At 43.9% G+C, this 18,973-nt stretch overlaps 1 protein-coding gene across 2 annotated transcripts in view; it reads right to left on the reverse strand.

The window, feature by feature from the left end:
* LOC142402920 (ceramide transfer protein-like) overlaps positions 1 to 18,973 on the reverse strand; it is a 56,755-nt gene that overhangs the window by 13,878 nt on the left and 23,904 nt on the right. The window contains exons 3-4 of one of the 2 annotated variants that reach the window (XM_075488898.1): positions 14,646 to 14,762; positions 7,995 to 8,045 (exon numbers count right to left, since the gene is read on the reverse strand). In XM_075488898.1, coding sequence (XP_075345013.1) covers positions 8,010 to 8,045; positions 14,646 to 14,762 — 153 coding nt within the window. In that variant the 3' untranslated portion in view covers positions 7,995 to 8,009. Of the gene's footprint in view, positions 1 to 7,994; positions 8,046 to 14,645; positions 14,763 to 18,973 lie in introns of those variants that run through there. The other variant, XM_075488897.1, reaches the window with a different exon arrangement.

Raw genomic sequence — 18,973 nt, forward strand, 5'->3', positions numbered from 1 at the left:
TGAGCCAATCAGCAATGGTGGTGTCCTGGTTTCGGCTGGGATAGAGTTGATTTTCTTCCCAGTAGCTGGTACAGTGCTGTGCTTTGGATTTTAGTATGAGAATAATATTGATAACACGGCTGTCGCTAAGCGGTGTTTACACTGGTCAAGGACTTCTTTCACCTCCCCATGCTCTGCCAGGTGCCCAAGAAATGGGAGGGGGCACAGCCAGGATAGTTGATCCAAACTGACCAAAGGGCTATTCCATACCATATGATGTCATGCCCAGTATATAAACTGGGGGGAGTTGGCCGGGGGGTAGTGATCGCTGCTCAGGGACTGGCTGGGCGTCGGTCGGTGGGTGGTGAGCGGTTGTATATATAATTTTTTTTTCCTTTTTTCCATCCCTTGTGTTTTGTTCCTCTCTCTCTCTTGTTGTTTTCCTTCTCATTACAATTCATTATTATTATTACTATTATTTTGTTCCAATTATTAAACTGTTTTATCTCAACCCACGAGTTTTCTTACTTTTGCTCTTCCGATTCTCTCCCCCATCCCACCGGGGGGGGAGGGTGAGCAAGCAGCTGCGTGGTGCTTAGCTGCCGGCTGGGACTAAACCATGACAGTCCTTTTTTGGCGCCCAACGTGGGGCACGAAGGGTTTGAGATAATAACAGATTAACCAGAGTATATTAAGGAATTTAGGTCTGTTAGTAGTTGTGGGACGTGATATTGATCCATCTGTTCCTAGCATTGGTTTACCTGATCTGCACCATGCTCATTTTTTTGCCGTACATGTTAAAGATGGGTGTTGGTTTTTACAGTTTGCTGTGCTCTGCTTTAATTGGTGATGTTTTGCCTGTGAGATTTGTTACTAAAACAGTGACCTTGGGTTTATTTTGGTATCTAAGTGCTGTACTGAAACCGTTATTGTATGTCGGGTATCATCTTATGGAGACAATTCGCAATTATACCTCTTCCTCTGAGAGATTTTTTTATGGAAGAAATGCAGAATTGTACCTTCACTACTTTCTTCTACAATGCTTCCTCCTTCATTACAATAACTTTTCAGTATTTTGAACATCCTTGGGTAGTTAAGATACTTCTATTGGTATTGCTTGGGAATATTATTTCGATCCTGTCCAAGGTTAGTAAGCAATTTAAGAATATCATCCAGAGATCTGCCCCAAGGCCGGATAGTTATGAGTGGCAGGGTGTATGGGATAGCATGGGCAAATGCCTGAGTTATTGGGCACCTCCAGTTTTTTGGAACTTCACTCCTGAACAAGTGCAGAATCCTGAAAAATTAGTAGAATATTTGGAAAAAGTATGTCGTCACCCTGCCAATTCTAGGGAGACACAAATCACTGCAATGTGCTGGGGTCTGGCCCATGCCTACCGAGCCCTGTTCAACACTATTCAGAACCCTCAAGGATCTGGTGACAAAATGACAGGCACTGCGGCTACTGCAGCCCCTCCTGCCACAGGCACTGCGGCTGCTCCAGCCCCCTCTGCGACAGGCACTGCAGCTGCTTCGATTCCTCCTGCGACAGGCACTGCGGCTGCTCCAGCCTCCGCTGCGACAGGCACTGCAGCTGCAGCTGCTCCGGACAACTGTTAAAAGCATTGTGGTTCAAACAGGGAACCAACCCGTGTCAGTATCAGTCGCCCCTATACATAAAAAGAAATCCTGGAAGCAAAAGTCAGCTCATTTAAAAAGGGAAGATGAAGGAGCAGAGCTATCACAGGGAGAGGAAGAGGAAGAACTCGTAAATGAGACGGAAACCACCCAATCCCTATCCCTGAGTGAGCTGTGAGATATGTGAAAAGATTTCAGCCGTCATCCAGGGGAGCACATTGTCACCTGGTTGCTCCAATGCTGGGATAGCAGGGCCAGTAGCCTGGAATTAGAGGGTAAGGAAGCCAAGCAGCTGGGATCCCTTTCTAGGGAAGGGGGCATTGACAAAGCGATTGGAAAAGGGGAACCATCCCTCAGCCTCTGGAGGCGACTCCTGTCAGCTATGAAGGAAAGATATCCCTTCAAGGAAGATGTTGTATATCGCCCCGGGAAATGGACCACCATGGAGAAAGGTATCCAGTACCTGAGGGAATTAGCTGTGCTGGAAGTGATTTATGGTGACCTGGACGACGAGCTGTCACCCACAGATCCAGATGAGGTCCAGTGCACAAGACCTATGTGGCGGAAGTTGGTACAGAACGCACCATCATCGTGTGCCAACTCATTGCCAATAATGACCTGGAAAGACGGAGATGGTCCAACAGTGAATGAAGCTGCTAGTAACCTCCGGGAATACAAAGAAAGTATCTCTTCCTCCCTTATCTCAGCTGTGGAGAAACTGTCCCGGAAGGTCCAGTGACTTGAAGAAGATATGTCCTACTCCCCACCTATACAGACCAGTGTCTCAGCTATTAGGAGTCAGCGTTCCTGTGCTCAAGAGAGAAGATATAGAGGGTACACACCACGGGGCACCCTATGGTTTTACCTGCGTGACCATGGAGAGGACATGAGGAAGTGGGATGGAAAACCTCCCTCGACCCTAGAGGCACGGGTACGTGAGTTGCAAGGAAAAACAATCACCAAAGGGGGTTCTTCCAGGAAAATTGCTGCTCTGGTTTCCAGTGGACAGTTCCCCAGACACAGTAAAAGGGCTGACCTTACTTCTAATTTTAATGAAGAAACTCCTGACTCGTATATACAAGAAATGGGTAGTGAATATTATGACCAGGATTAGGGGGGCCCTGCCTCCAGCCAAGTGGAGGAAAGGGACAAGCGGGTTTACTGGACAGTGTGGATTCGACGGCCTGGCACATCAGACCCACAGGGGTATAAGGCTCTAGTAGACACCGGTGCACGGTGTACCCTAATGCCATCAAGCTATATAGGGGCAGAACCCATCTGTATTTGTGGAGTGACAGGGGGATCCCAACAGCTAACTGTATTGGAGGCCGAAGTGAGCCTAACTGGGAATGAGTGGCAAAAGCACCCCATTGTGACTGGCCCAGAGGCTCCGTGCATCCTTGGCATAGACTACCTCAGGAGAGGGTATTTCAAGGACCCTAGAGGGTACCGGTGGGCTTTTGGTATAGCTGCCTTGGAGACAGAGGAAATAGAACAGCTGTCTACCTTGCCCGGTCTCTCAGAGGACCCTTCTGTTGTGGGGTTGCTGAGGGTCAAAGAACAACAGGTGCCAATTTCTACCACAACGGTGCACCGGAGGCAATATCGTACCAACCGAGACTCCCTGATTCCCATCCATGAGTTGATTCGTCGACTGGAGAGCCAAGGAGCGAACAGTAAGACTCATTCACCTTTTAACAGGCCCATATGGCCAGTGCAAAAGTCTAATGGAGAGTGGAGACTAACAGTAGACTATTGTGGCCTGAATGAAGTCACGCCGCCCCTGAGTGCTGCCGTGCCGGACATGCTGGAACTGCAATACGAACTGGAGTCAAAAACAGCCAAGTGGTATGCTACAATTGATATCGCTAATGCGTTTTTCTCAATCCCCTTGGCAGCAGAGTGCAGGCCACAGTTTACTTTCACTTGGAGGGGCGTCCAGTACACTTGGAATCGACTGCCCCAGGGGTGGAAACACAGCCCTACCATTTGCCATGGACTGATCCAGACTGCACTGGAACAGGGCAAAGCTCCAGAACACCTGCAATACATTGATGACATTATCATGTGGGGCAATACAGCAGAAGAAGAAGTTTTTGAGAAAGGGAAGAAAATAGTCCAGTTCCTTCTGAAAGCCGGTTTTGCCATAAAACAAAGGAAGGTCAAGGGACCTGCACGGGAAATCCAGTTTTTAGGAATAAAATGGCAAGATGGACGTCGTCAGATCCCAATGGATGTGATCAACAACATAACAGCCATGTCTCCACCAACTAGCAAAAAGGAAACACAAGCTTTCTTAGGCGTTGTGGGTTTTTGGAGAATGCATATTCCAAATTACAGTCTGATCGTAAGCCCTCTCTACCAAGTGACCCAGAAGAAGAACGATTTCCAATGGGGCCCTGAGCAACGACAAGCCTTTGAACAAATTAAACAGGAGATAGTTCATGCAGTAGCCCTTGGGCCAGTCCAGGCAGGGCCAGATTTAAAAACCTGTGCTCTACACTGCAGCTGGGGAGAATGGCACCACCTGGAGCCTCTGGCAGAAAGCACCAGGGGAGACTCGAGGTCAACCCCTAGGGTTTTGGAGTCGGGGATACAGAGGATCTGAGGCCCGCTATACTCCAACTGAAAAAGAGATATTGGCAGCATAGGAAGGGGTTCGAGCTGCTTCGGAAGTGGTTGGTACTGAAGCACAGCTCCTCCTGGCACCCCGACTGCTGGTGCTGGGCTGGATGTTCAAAGGGAGGGTCCCCTCTACACATCATGCAACTGATGCTACGTGGAGTAAGTGGGTTGCCCTGATCACACAACGGGCTCGGATAGGAAACCCCAATCGCCCAGGAATCTTGGAAGTAATTATGGACTGGCCAGAAGGCAAAGATTTTGGAATATCGCCAGAGGAGGAGGTGATGCGTGCTGAGGAGGCCCCACTGTACAATAAACTGCCAGAAAACGAGAAGCAATATGCCCTGTTCACCGATGGGTCCTGTCGTATTGTAGGAAAGCATCGGAGATGGAAAGCTGCTGTATGGAGTCCTATACGCAAGTGGTAGAAACTGCTGAAGGAGATGATGAATCGAGCCGATTTACAGAAGTAAAGGCCATTCATTTGGCTTTAGACATTGCTGAACGAGAAGTGTCCAGTGCTCTATCTCTATACTGACTCATGGATGGTGGCCAATGCCCTGTGGGGGTGGTTACAGCAATGGAAGCAGAACAATTGGCAACGCAGAGGCAAACCCATCTGGGCTGCAGCAGCAAACCCATCTGGGCTGCAGCACTGTGGCAAGATATCGCTGCCCGAGTAGAGAACCTCGTTGTAAAAGTATGTCACGTAGATGCTTATGTACCCAAGAGTCAGGCCACTGAGGAACATCAAAACAACCAGCAGGTGGATCAGGCTGCTAAGATTGAAGTGGCTCAGGTGAATCTGGAGTGGCAACAGAAGGGTGAATTATTTATAGCTTGGTGGGCCCATGACCCCTCAGGCCATCAAGGAAGAGATGCAACATATAGATGGGCTCGTGATCAAGGGGTGGACTTGACTCTTGATGCCATTGCACAGGTTATCCATGAATGTGAAACATGCACTGCAATCAAACAAGCCAAGTGGTTAAAGCCTCTGTGGTATGGAGGGCGATGGCTGAAATAGAAATATGGGGAGGCCTGGCAGATCGATTATATCACACTCCCACAAACCCGCCAAGGCAAGCACTATGTGCTTACCATGGTGGAAGCAACCACCGGATGGCTGGAAACATATCCCCTGCCCCATGCCACCACCCGGAACACTATCCTGGGCATTGAAAAGCAAGTCCTATGGCGACATGGCACCCCAGAAAAAATTGAGTCAGACAAGGGGACCCATTTCCGAAACAACCTCATAGACACCTGGGCCAAATAGCATGGCATTGAGTGGGTATATCACATCCCCTATCATGCACCAGCCTCTGGGAAAATTGAACAATACAATGGACTGTTAAAGACTACACCGAGAGCAATGGGTGGTGGGACGTTCAAACATTGGGATACACATTTAGCAAAGGCCACCTGGTTAGTCAACACTAGGGGATCTGTCAATTGAGCTGGCCCTGCCCAATCAAAACTTTTACGCACTGTAGAAGGGGATAAGGTCCCTGTAGTGCACATAAAAAACATGCTGGGGAAGACAGTCTGGGTTACTCCTGCCTCAGGCAAAGGCAAGCCCATTTGTGGGATTGCTTTTGCTCAAGGACCACTTGGTGGGTAACGCGAAAGGATGGGGAAGTCCTCTGTGTACCTCAAGGGGATTTGATTTTGGGTGAGAATAGCCAATGAACTAAATGGTATGATGTTAATTGCTCTATAATACTGTATGTCATCACTTTTATGGTTGCTATACACCATATCAACAGTATTTCAATAAGGATCACCCAGATTAGTGGAGAATGAACTTTGATGAAAGCAAGCAAAGTGCAGTGGTGATGGAACCAGAACTGGCTTCAGCATGCAACAACCCAACACCACACACCATCTCTCCCGCCCTGAAGGAGTGTTATGACAGATGGAGCCCAAAGTCATGGACTAAATGAACTGAATAAACATTTCAGAAGGATGGCCCATAGACCAAGGGAATGTTAACTCTGTGTACATATATATATATCTCTCTATATATATATATCTATCAAGATGTCCTGGTTTCAGCTGCAATAGAGTTAATTTTCTTTATAGTGGCTGGTATGGGACTATGTTTTGGATTTGTGCTGAAAACAGTGTTGATAATACAGAGATGGTTTAGTTGTTGCTGCACTAGTCAAGGACTTTTCAGCTTCCCATGCTCTGCCAGGTGCAGAAGAAGCTGGGAGGGGACACAGCCAGGATAGTTGATCCAAACTGACCAAAGGGCTATTCCATACCACATGACATCATGCTTAGTATATAAAGCTGGGGAAGAAGAAGGAAGGGGGGACATTAGGAGTGATGGCGTTTGTCTTCCCAAGTAACCGTTACGTGTGATGGTGCCCTGCTTTCCTGGAGATGGCTGAACAACTGCCTGCCCCTGGGAAGTAGTGAACAAATTCCTTGCTTTGCTTTGCTTGCGTGCGCAGCTTTTGCTTTACCTATTAAACTCTCTTTATCTCAACCCACGAGTTTTTTTACTTTTGCTCTTCAGATTCTCTCCCCCCGTCCCACTGGGGGGGAGTCAGCGAGCGGCTGTCTGGTGCTTAGTTGCTGGCTGGGGCTAAACCATGACACAAGAGACAGGAAAAGTGGGGGTGATTAATTGTATTAGAAAGGGTAGAACCTGGGCATGACATAAATGGTATAGAATAAGGGGTGGATACTGTCCTGGTTTCAGCTGGGATAGAGTTGATTTTCTTCCCAGTAGCTGGTATAGTGCTGTGCTTTGGATTTTAGTATGAGAATAATATTGATAACACGGCTGTCGCTAAGCGGTGTTTACACTGGTCAAGGACTTTTTTCACCTCCCCATGCTCTGCCAGGTGCCCAAGAAATGGGAGGGGGCACAGCCAGGATAGTTGACCCCAACTGGCCAAAGGGCTATTCCATACCATATGATGTCATGCCCAGTATATAAACTGGGGGGAGTTGGCCAGGGGGTAGCGATCGCTGCTCAGGGACTGGCTGGGCATCGGTCGGTGGGTGGTGAGCGGTTGTATTTTTTTTTTCCTTTTTTCCCCTCCCTTGTGTTTTGTTCCTCTCTCTCTCTCTTGTTGTTTTCCTTCTCATTACAATTCATTATTATTATTACTATTATTTTGTTCCAATTATTAAACTGTTCTTATCTCAACCCACGAGTTTTCTTACTTTTTCTCTTCCGATTCTCTCCCCCATCCCACCGGGGGGAAGTGAGCGAGCGGCTGCGTGGTGCTTAGCTGCCAGCTGGGGCTAAACCACGACAGTTGGTAGCACCTCTGTGATAACATATTTAAGAAGGGGGGGAAAAAACTGCTGAGCAACAGCAGCCAGGGGAGAGAGGAGTGAGAATATGTGAGCGAAACAACTCTGCAGACACCAAGGTCAGTGAAGAAGGGAGGGGGAGGAGGTGCTCCAAGCACCAGAGCAGAGATTCCCCTGCAGCCCGTGGTGAAGAACTTGGTGAGGCAGGCTGTCCCCCTGCAGCCCATGGAGGTCCACGGTGGAGCAGATATCCACCTGCAGTCCATGGAGGACCCCATGCCGGAGCAGGTGGATGCACCCAAAGGAGGCTGTGACCCTGTGGAGAGCCTGTGCTGGAGCAGGCTCCTGGCAGAACCTGTGAACCCGCGCAGAGAGGAGACCATGCTGGAGCAGGGTTGCTGGCAGGACTTGTGGCCCCATGGGGGACCCACGCTGGAGCAGTCCATTCCTGAAGGACTGCACCCCATGGAAAGGGCCCATGCTGGAGCAGTTCATGGAAGACTGTCTCCCGTGGGTTGGACTCCACACTAGAGCAGAAGAAAATAAGTGAGGAGGAAGGAGCAGCAGAGACAACATGTAATGAACTGACTGCAACCCCCACTCCCCATCCCCCTGCGCCGCTCAGGGGAGGGGGGGGTGGAGGAGGTGGAGAAAAATCGGGAGTGAAGTTGAGCCCAGGAAGAAGGGAGGGGTGGGGGGAAGGTGTTTTAAGATTTGTTTTTATTTCTCATTATCCTACTCTCACTTTTGACTGGCAATAAATTAAATTAATTTCCCTGAGTCAAGTCTGTTTTGCCCATGATGGTAACTGCTGAGCCATCTCCCTGTCCTTACCTCGACCCACAAGCCTTTCATCATATTTTCTCTCCCCTGTCCAGTTGAGAAGGGGGAGTGATAGAGCAGCTTGGTGGGCACCTGGCATCCAGTCAAGGTCAACCCACTACACTGTCCTTCAGTTCAGGGTGATTAATAAGCATTTTGGGAGCTGTACTTGACACACATTTAATCTGGTCGGCATTCAGGAACCTCAATACAAGAAAAGGCTAATGCAATGATAACAACAAAGAGCAGAAAATTCTAACAGAGTTTATGCTTGAACATTAGATGTTTTACATTTCTCAGCTACCAGCTACTCACTGGTGTTGCTAAGCATTAAGTTTTTCTAAGTCTGCTCATACTCAAATTTAATATGAAGTTCATTTTAAACCAGTGTTTTCTGTGTTCAGAGCACAATGAAACAGTCAAAGTTTCAGTCTTTCTTTCATACTCTAAAGATAAACCACCTTGTGACATGCTACAGTAAATCTCAAGCATGCTTTTGTTCGCAAACAGCTTAAGCAGCCTACCAGAACTACCTACCCACTCGGTAAGCAACAAAGAGCTTAAAAACCAAAATAAACCCAGTACCTGATATAGCAATACTCAAGTTAATAAAAATGACTGCTTAGTACAGGAAATAGTTTCTTTTCTCAATTTTATTCAAATTATTATGTATCAGTTCAAGAACCTAGTTCTGAAACAAAAATCAATTTTCATCTGATAACAATAGCTTGTCAAGGAACTTTTGCTTGAGTTATGGTAATCTGACCAGGAAAGTTCCTTCAGAAAATTTCAGAGTAAGCAGATAAAAATCTGAACTTTTCAGTGAAACAGGATATTTTGCCTCATACAAGTCCAACTTCTACTCTCAATCAAGTGTTTAGATATAAAGCTTCCACAAGACCTGAAGAAAAATTAAAGGATGGCTGAAAATTTACTTAAAACTAAGGATCAATGAAGCGTTCTTCATACAAATTCAATGAAAAATGGGATGAACTTCCAGCCTCCGAGAAAATATATTTTTTGGATCCTATCAATCTTATTAAGCAGCAGTACATTTTTTCCTACAAAGATATATATAAATTCTAGGAAAACATAGCACTAACCACCCAATTTGGAGAATATCTTATTGAAACAAGACATTTGGAGACACTTTCTCTAAGAAACATTAATGATAATCAGACTGAAAACTGGATTTAGACATTTCTGGTTTATTTTTATTTACATCAAACACCTATTTATGTGCATACAGCACTTTTTCAAGGCTTCTGGTGTTCAGATTCCTATGTATTTTAGCAGGAACAGTTAGTAGGAACAGATGCACCTCCACTGGAATTATCCAAGAAACCTCTCATTACACTCAAATGTGAAGACACAGATCTGGTACAAATTATTATTGTTTTTTTAAGAACCACCAAATTCTTGAAAAATATGAGAGTTTAAACTGTCCAAACCAAAATCAATATTAAAAGAAGCCTTTTTTTTAAAGTGGAAAAACTGCATAATTAATCAGGCTTCTCCACAAAAGGAGGTAATTTTTGGAATGCTAGAACTCATGCTCCTCAACACTCGTTAATGATCTGAAAAGGAGGTTGAATAAGATGACTTAAGTTTACCAATAATACCAGACAGAAAAACAAAAGCAAACAGATACCTCATGATAGTGGCTGGGCAGTAAAGCAGGAGAAGAAAATTCAATGGTGATGTATGCAAGATTTTTTTTTTTTTTTGCAAGTGAAAAGAGCTAAAATCCCAAAGACAAAAAAAAGAAATCCTGTAAATATCTTGGTTGCTCAATGTTTTCTTTTAGTCTCCCTTTCGCAGATAATTTGGCCTAGCTTGCCAGTAAACTTAGATAGCAGAATTGCTAACGAGCTTTCTTTATTTGACCTAATCATTAGAGTAAGAATGCTTTGCCTGTGTTAAATCCTTGGTTAGCTGAGATAGTTGTAATGAAGATAGATAAAAGGAATTCTTCAGGCCCTGTGTCCCTGGAAAGGGCTGATAAGGAGAAACTACACAAGAACCACCTGATTTTGGATATGCAAGGAAAGTATGAGCAAGACAAAGATGGACTGAGCATGCGTAAAGACAAAGTTCAGTCAGCGGTCAGAGTGATGAAGACTACTGACTTCCTCCAACGACCACCAGAGGATCCCTAACGACCACCTAAGGACTTAAGTACGCATGTGTCAGGGACATTTACATATATTAATGAGTTCCAAGAAATCTCATGTTTATATAAATTAATCTTATGAATATGTATATTTTGCAACATATAACCTCTGTGATCTTGCTTGTTTGTCGGAGCACTTGTGGCGGAGCGATCCCCAGTGCTGCCCAGCGCTGCAATAAAGAATACCTGCTTAATAGTCATCCCGACTATTGAGTTCTGATTTCGGCTTTTCACGGAAACACAAGTGACACAGAAAAACAATTCCAAATTTACACATACAACAGCAAACTCTAAACTATTACCATTCAACACTTCCATATTATAAATAGGTGGTTCCATAAAACTGCCAGCTCAGAACTCAGCAACAGTTAAGGACAGCCTTAGAAGAGGGAAAAGAACAGCATGAGTAAGACTCCCCTTTGAGGTCGTGCAGAGTTCAAGAACAGGATACGGGTATTTTCCTCATTCACTCCTTCATGGTAGCATGCCCGCATTTCTGCTTAGCCAGACTTCTGGTAAAATTCTGCAGTTCACTAGCTAAATCATTCACCGAACCTAGTCTGAATTTCAGCCCAGGGTTATCAAGTTCCACATCCCCATCACCCCATGCCTGAAGACTCCCATGCCTGTAAAACAGTTTTTGAAATGCCAGCTCTACAGATGTGTAATCCAGCAACTTGTTTGGTATATCCTCTTGAGACTTTTCTGAGGTACTGCAAGAGTAACAAATTGCAGTATTTTTGTCTCAAAAACACTCCATGGTTAACTTTGTATTTTTTCACTAGACTACAGAAAAGAATCCTGGTTTTGAAACTTTATTTTGTATGTTTTAATGTTACCTCTGTATCAAAGTGAATGCAAAATGCCAAGCTATAAATGGACTAATATTTTAATTGAGATGAAGTATTTTTTTTAGAGGACCATTATCAAAAGACAGCACTTAAATTTAAGAACATCTACTGTTTATTGTAAAGATTGTCCAATAAAAGGTGACAGTACTATCTGTAATTAGGAATTTATATAAGCAATACTTCAAGAAGCTCAAGGTAAAAATATGTACCTAAGATATCTATTTTACTTTGTTTTCCTGTAACACCAATGAATTATTATATCTCTAGATCAGCTGCCCTTGTCCTTATGGGTGATTTTAACTTCCCAGACATCAACTGGGAATATCATACAGCGGACACAAACAGGTCCAGGAAATTCCTGAAGCACAGTGAAGATAGCTTCTTGGTGCAGGTACTAAGGGAGCTGACAAGGGAAAGGTGCCCTCCTAGATTTGTTGCTTGTAAACAGAGAGGGACTCATGGGCAAAGTGGTGATTGGTGGCTGTCTTGGTCACAGTGACCATGAAGTAGCTGAGTTTCAAATCGTTGGTGATGATAGGAGAAAAACTGCCAGCAAAACTTTGACCCTGTATATGGGGAAAGCAGACTTCGGGCTGCTGAAGGAGCTAGTTAGTAAGGTCCCCTGGGAATCTGCTTTGGAAGGTATTGGGGTCCAGGAATGCTGGTCACTTTTTAAGAGCCATCTCTTAAGAGTGCAGGAGCAGGCAATTCCAAAGTGTTGGAAGTCAAGCAATCAGGGCAGAAGGCCGGCTTGGCTGAGCAGGGATCTCCTTCTAGAACTTGGGTGGAAAAGGAAAGTGTATGGACATTGGAAGCAAGGACAGGCGACACGGGAGGACTACAGGGATGCTGTTCGCCACTGTAGGGAGAAAATTCGTGCGGCCAAAGCTCGATTAGAGTTCAAGCTGGCCAGCACTGTGAAGGACAACAAAAAGGGCTTTTTAAAATATGTTAACAGCAAAAGGAGGATCAGAGATAACATTGGTCCACTGCTTGACGAGGTCGGTCACCTCACAAATAGGGACGTAGACAAAGCAGAGACATTTAATGCCTTCTTCGCCTCTGTCTTTAATACCGACAATGGGTCCTGGGACCCCCGGAACCCTCTGTTGGAAGACCGTGACTGGGGGGATGATAAACTCCCAGCCGACCCTGAACTTGTTCAAGACTTGCTGCTCCAGCTGGATGCGCATAAGTCTATGGGGCCTGATGGCATTCATCCCAGGGTACTGAAAGAGCTGGCCAATGTTATCACAGGACCTCTCTCCATTATTTTTCAATAGTCTTGGGAGTCTGGAAAGAGGTCCCGGTCAACTGGAAGCTGGCAAGTGTTGTCCCAGTTCTTTGGGATTACAATTACAGGCCTGTCAGTCTTACTTCACTGCCTGGTACAATTATGGAGAAGGGAAGCCAGTAGGTGTGGTTTCTTTTTGGATTTTAGCAAAGCTTTTGATACTGTCTCTCACAGTATCCTTCTGAACAAAATGTCCAGCACACAGCTAGAAAAGTCCATAATACAATAGGTGAGCAATTGGCTGACAGGTCGGGCTCAAAGAGTTATAGGAAATGGGGTTACATCAGGCTGGCAGCCAGTCACCAGTGGGGTTCCCCAGGGCTCAATTTTAGGGCCAGTGCTCTTCAAAGTTTTTATAAATTATCTGGACGCAGGAATTGAATGTACATTAAGTAAGTTTGCCAGTGATACTAAACTAGGAGGAGCTGTGGACTCCCTCGAGGGTAGAGAGGCCTTACAGAGAGATCTGAATAGACTAGAGAGCTGGGCAATCACCAACCATATGAAATTTAACAAGAGCAAGTGCCAGGTTCTCCACCAGGGACAGGGTAATCCTGGTTATACATACAAATTGGGGGACAAGAGGCTGGAGAGCAGCCCTGTGGAAAGAGATCTGGGGGTTTGGGTTGATGGCAAGTTGAATATAAGTCAACAGTGTGCCCTAGCAGCCAAAAGGGCCAAACGTGTCCTGGGGTGCATCAAGCACAGCACAGCTAGCCGGTCAAGGGAGGTGATTGTCCCACTCTACACTGCACTGGTGCGGCCCCACCTCGAGTACTGTGTGCAGTTTTGGGTGCCTCAATATAAGAAGGACATCAAACTATTAGAGTGCGTCCAGAGGAGGGCGACCAAGATGGTGAAAGGTCTCGAGGGCAAGACTTATGAGGAGCGGCTGAGGTCACTTGGCTTGTTCAGCTTGGAGAAGAGAAGGCTGAGGGGTGACCTCATCGCAGTCTACAACTTCCTCAAGGGGGGCAGCGGAGGGGGAGGTGCTGATCTCCTCTCTCTGGTGACCAGCGATAGGACACGAGGAAATGGAATGAAGCTGCGTCAGGGGAAGTTCAGATTGGACATTAGGAAAAGGTTCTTCACTGAGAGGGTGGCCAGTCACTGGAACAGGCTCCCCAGGGAAGTGGTCACAGCAACAAGCCTGTCAGAGTTCAAGGAGGGTCTGGACGATGCTCTTAGTCATATGGTTTAGTGTTAGGTAGTCCTGCGAGGAGCAGGGAGTTGGACTCGATGATCCTTATGGGTCCCTTCCAACTTGAGATATTCTATGATTCTACCTGTATAACCCAGATGCAGAAGTTGCATTGTGCTAGGTATTGCAGTTAAATTCAACACCTTGGAGCAGTACCTATCTTGTATCTGAAAACATAACAGATTTTTTGTGTGCTACATACTTTAAAAATACCTGACCTTCAAGCCCTTTAAGTAAAATCAAAGGAACAGAGTTCATTAGAAGAGATAAGGCATAGATCAGGAAAGCTGAACCAAAATGCTGATGAACAGTAGGGCCTTAAAAGATAAGGAGACAAAAGCCAGTAATCAGATACAGTAAAAGCAGCAGAGCGATGAAAGAGATGAGCCTAAAAACCAGAATGATAACCTAGGAGAATGGACTCTAAGACTAACAAGTTTGACATCTAGGACATCTAAATAAGAACCAATTCAATAATCAGTGAGAGAGGATGGACAAAACCATTAAAAAGTCACTCAAACATAATGCAAGCTTTTTCTTTTTCAAGCTAGAGAGCTCAAGAAAGGTTCACACTTGTTAGCTCCCAGTTCTCTAAACTCTTATATATGAAGGGTAAGCAAATCAATTCTTTTGGAACATATTTAACACTCTGCTTCAATCTTGCAGCTTTTATCTGTCATAAATACCTCAAGTACTTTAATGACTGTACAGTGAAGCTTACAACTCTCCACAAGCACCACCAGATCTAATGAGGGAGTGAGAAAGGAAATCAGAAAAAACCCATACCTTGTGTTGTTCTATTGCATCTACCCACTGTTGTCTGTGGTCTGGGTCCTGAGCTCGAAGGTACCAAACACTATCGTTTACACTAATATCAAATCTGCATTCGTCAAAGTCATGGGGCTGTGAAAGAAAAGAGTGTAAGAATAGCTAAAATTATCAACATGATCAACAATATCTCACACTCTAAAATACTGTAATTAGAAAAACTGATTGATATTGCCTTGAATTCATCCTAGATTCTAAACTCCATTTTATGTAGCTGTCTCAATCAACTAACATACACTTCCATAATGAAAAATGCCTGTCTTCTGAAACAGAAAAGCCTGTTTAGTACATTCTTATTAAACAAAGTTGTCATGAAAGAGTTCCACACATACATTTACCAAACCTTCATACTTCCAAAGGAATCCTTTAGCAAGATAACTAGTGGACACAGCCAGGAAAATACACCTTTTTTAATTTTTTTTTTTTTTTAATTTTCAAAGCAGGAGAGAGAAATTAAGGTTATTGCTATCAATATTGATTTTAGATGGAAGGAATACATACATCTTAGCAAAAAGCACCAGGATAGAACCATAAAAGCAAACTATAGCAAAATGACAAGGCAGGCAACTAAAGGAAGCCATGGCACCCTCTGCCTCAGCTATCTTCACTAAGACAGGATTGTCAGATAATTGAGAGCAACATGCAATCCCTTCCCATATCACCACTCAAATGCATCTAACTTTCAGTTCACATGCCTCAAATACTAAAAAGCTTTTACTAGCATTACAGTGAAGCTGGTAAGGAAAGTACAAGGGAACAAAACAATGATCTAATCTGCCCTGTGCCCTGACACTGTCAGTTCAAAGTTACTCCCTAGCAAACATCCAACACAGAGCACAACTTTTTTCCTTCATTGAAAACCATTCTTAACAAAACATAACACAGTTATAGCTGAACACTTCTTTGTATTCAAATGTAAAAAGAAGTTACACATAGAAGTAACCACAGGAAGATAACAGGCTCTAAGGTTAAGGCGAATTATGCGATCTGAAAGATCATAAATATTGATTCCTGATGCCAAAGACAAGACTACACGTTAATATCCTTTACAACATAAGAACTGCTCTGTGAATATATTCATCTTGCAGACAACTAAAGCACTGTGGATCACTCATGAAACACTCCACAAAAGAAAACCTAAAAGCAAGTCTCATTTGTTGTGTCATGCACAACAGTTCAGTGTCAGCGAGAATTATTTTCTAAGGATCTGGAAATCAGAAGCTACTACACATAATACACAATATTTTTTGTTTAAATATACTAAGGAGGAAGAAAAGTGCAACAGAAGCCAAATAGCAAATAAAAAATGAGCTACAAAGAGTTTAACAGAAGTACTTGAAGCTTCACTTTTTTTTTTTTTTAATAGCTTCACATATTTGGTCAAGCATCTTAACCTAAGTTCAATTTAAAGAAATGTAAACTTCCCACAGAAAAAAAAATTCCAGCAACTGACAAAGCTGACAATCAACTGAATCAACTGCAGCTACTAATTCCCTTAATACCTGACCATCTCAACTTAATTCAATTCAAACAACTTTCAAAACTGGTTATATATGCTGCTTTATCTGCTTTAGGGTAGCAAGCCTGCCACATCAATGTGTCAGGCTTATAAGCCTGTTCCCAGTTATCCCTCTGCCAGGACATCCTTTAGCCATGTGGTGGGGGATATGCACCTACAACAATGGAAGATTCTCCCAAAAATCAAGTGTACAAGAATTGGCTATCAAAGTTTTTCCTGCTATGACAGTATTCCTCTGCTCGATCTCCCTCTCCAAGGCCCTTTGGGAGGAGTTAAAAGCAATTACGTGCTACCCGATTAGAAAGACTTGCCAAAAGTAGTCTTAAAAGCCTGCAGTACTACTGATTCCACACTTCCATACACAACTTATTCCAGCACACAACCATCCTTGCTGTCAATTTCTTCCTCCGTCTCTAACCTAAACATCTTTTATTGTGATTTAAGACCATTACTTCTCTGCTCTTTTCAAAGGCAGGTTTATGTATTCCCTTTCTTTACATAGCAACTTTTAATATATTTGAAAAATTATGCCCTGTTGCTATGACAAGGAAAGGAAATGTTTTCCTTGAGGTCTAGCTAAAACTTTTAAACACCTTTCTGGGCCATTCACTGCATGCACACTTCTGCATTACCTATAGTTAAGAGACTAGGCCACATAAAAATCAGGTCTAGGGTTATCCTCAGCTCACTGTGCTATTTCATATTACAAAAAAGCCAGCTGAACAGGTGGTCCTGTTAGACAAGTTGCTTAAAGATTAATCTCCACTAGCAATGCTAAATACTGCTTGAAAAGGAAGTTAGGTAGGAGATATATGATTTGCTCTTGACAAATGCATGTTAGCTATTTACCATCTTAGAGTACTTACTAATTGTCTATTTTCCATCTTTTTCTGGCAACTGAAGTCTGACCCATTATTTTCCTCCTTTTCCTCTGTGTTTTTTCAAGACAGGCTCTACCATAAGAACCCTGAATTCACAGAACATGAAAGTCAAGTTCTCCAATATGCATTTTACCAAGAGCAAATAAAACATCTGAATCACATGTGGCCTGTTCTTTTCTTAACCCAGAACAAGTCAAGTTGTAGCCGATTAACCCTTTTCTCAACCAAGAATGAGTTCATATTTCATTTTCATTGATAACTTGGCAGACAAATACAAAAAATTTATGTATCATATCTGTTACATTCTCCTCCCCCCTGAGCTCTGGACAAACTTCCTTGGTTTCCCTCTTGCTATAAATGCTTTTATTGTTTTCTGTAGCTGCATCTAGCAGAGACCACAAAGCATTATTCACCACTTCTCAGGTCTGTCCTTTATTCTTCTAACATCCTCCTCAGACTAGTTTGAGCCTCTCCTTACACTTGCTTCAAGTTTTTCCATTTCTCTTCCCTTTACTTTCTTCCTGTAGATCTCGCCTCATTTCATTTAGATATCCTTTTATCTGAAGTTCACTGTTTCTAGCCTAGCGCTCATTTTCCTTCATATGCTCAGAAGGGATTATAAAATGGTATAGTTCTTAGCCAGCCACCTGACAAGACATTGCAGGAAAAACAGTGATTTTCAAGTGTAACAAGCTAAGGACCTGTGTTGAGGCCACGATATGTCCTACTGGCCTTTCACAAGCAAGACAAGGCAAGAAAGAGAGGAATGTTTTAGTAACAAAGGGAAACAGAAAGCAAGTAGGACTATCTACCCTCAGGACCTAAAGCAGGTTGGAGAACTTCAGCTGCTTTTTCCTAACACCCCCACACCCCTCAAGCAGCATCCACAAATTGAGAGGGCACTGGGGAACAAAACCCAGACTGACATGACACTGAATGGGAGCACCTGAAAACCTGTATAGAGTTTTCAAAGGTGAGTTTGGCAGACTAAGAGTCTGTGGCAGAGGCAGCCTGTGTGTGCACCAAGGGCTTCTTCTAGAGCCAGCATTTCAAAGAAAAACAGCTAAATCATAATTCCATGCAAGAATACGCTGCAAGAAATAGGCCTCCAGCATCGCCAAACATCCTTTCTGTACGCCTCCCAAAGCTTTCTTCCAAGATACCTGCAGAGAATCTTGCTGAAATAAAGGCAATTGCAAGTACTCATGCGTCCCAGATTTTTCTGTATAAAATCAACTGATACTAGCTCTTAAATTCTAAACAAGCAGTTTACATGAAGAAACGTTTACTTGGCTACAGTTACTGAGGAAGTCCGTAGCCAGCTCAGGTCTCATGAGTCATAGCTGACTGCATTGCCACAAAATCCTTCCTGCTATGCAGCTCTCAAGCCTGAGGTATTCATGAAACAAGCTTCAGAGCAGTATCTGCTTGAAAAATACTGGTTCAAGTGCTTAAGGCAAATCACACAGGGAGATTTAAGTGGTTTTATACGCTTCATAACCTTCAAGAATACTCCATGAGGGGGGGGAAGGGGGAATACTTGGGAAAAAAAACACAACAAAACAAACCAAACAAAACCACCACCAAAAAAACACCACACCACACCTTTTGCTTGCTAAACCAGTCTCTCACTACTCTAAAAGGTATTTCTTCTTTTCTCTACAGAGGAAAGCCAGGGCAGTTCATAGCAGATCCGACTCAAGTCTGTACATCACAACTATTAAGGGTGCTTGTGCTACTATTCCCATTGCAGAACTAAAACTTATCTACAGTGAAGTTATTTTAAAATTTTGAAGGGTTTTTTTTTGTATTAAGAAAATACTGAGCAGGGCACTAGAACACAAGACAAACAATACAGGCCTACAGAAAACAAGAATCACCATTCT

The sequence above is a fragment of the Mycteria americana genome (assembly GCF_035582795.1).
Source record: "Mycteria americana isolate JAX WOST 10 ecotype Jacksonville Zoo and Gardens chromosome Z unlocalized genomic scaffold, USCA_MyAme_1.0 Scaffold_18, whole genome shotgun sequence".
Lineage (NCBI taxonomy): Eukaryota > Metazoa > Chordata > Aves > Ciconiiformes > Ciconiidae > Mycteria > Mycteria americana.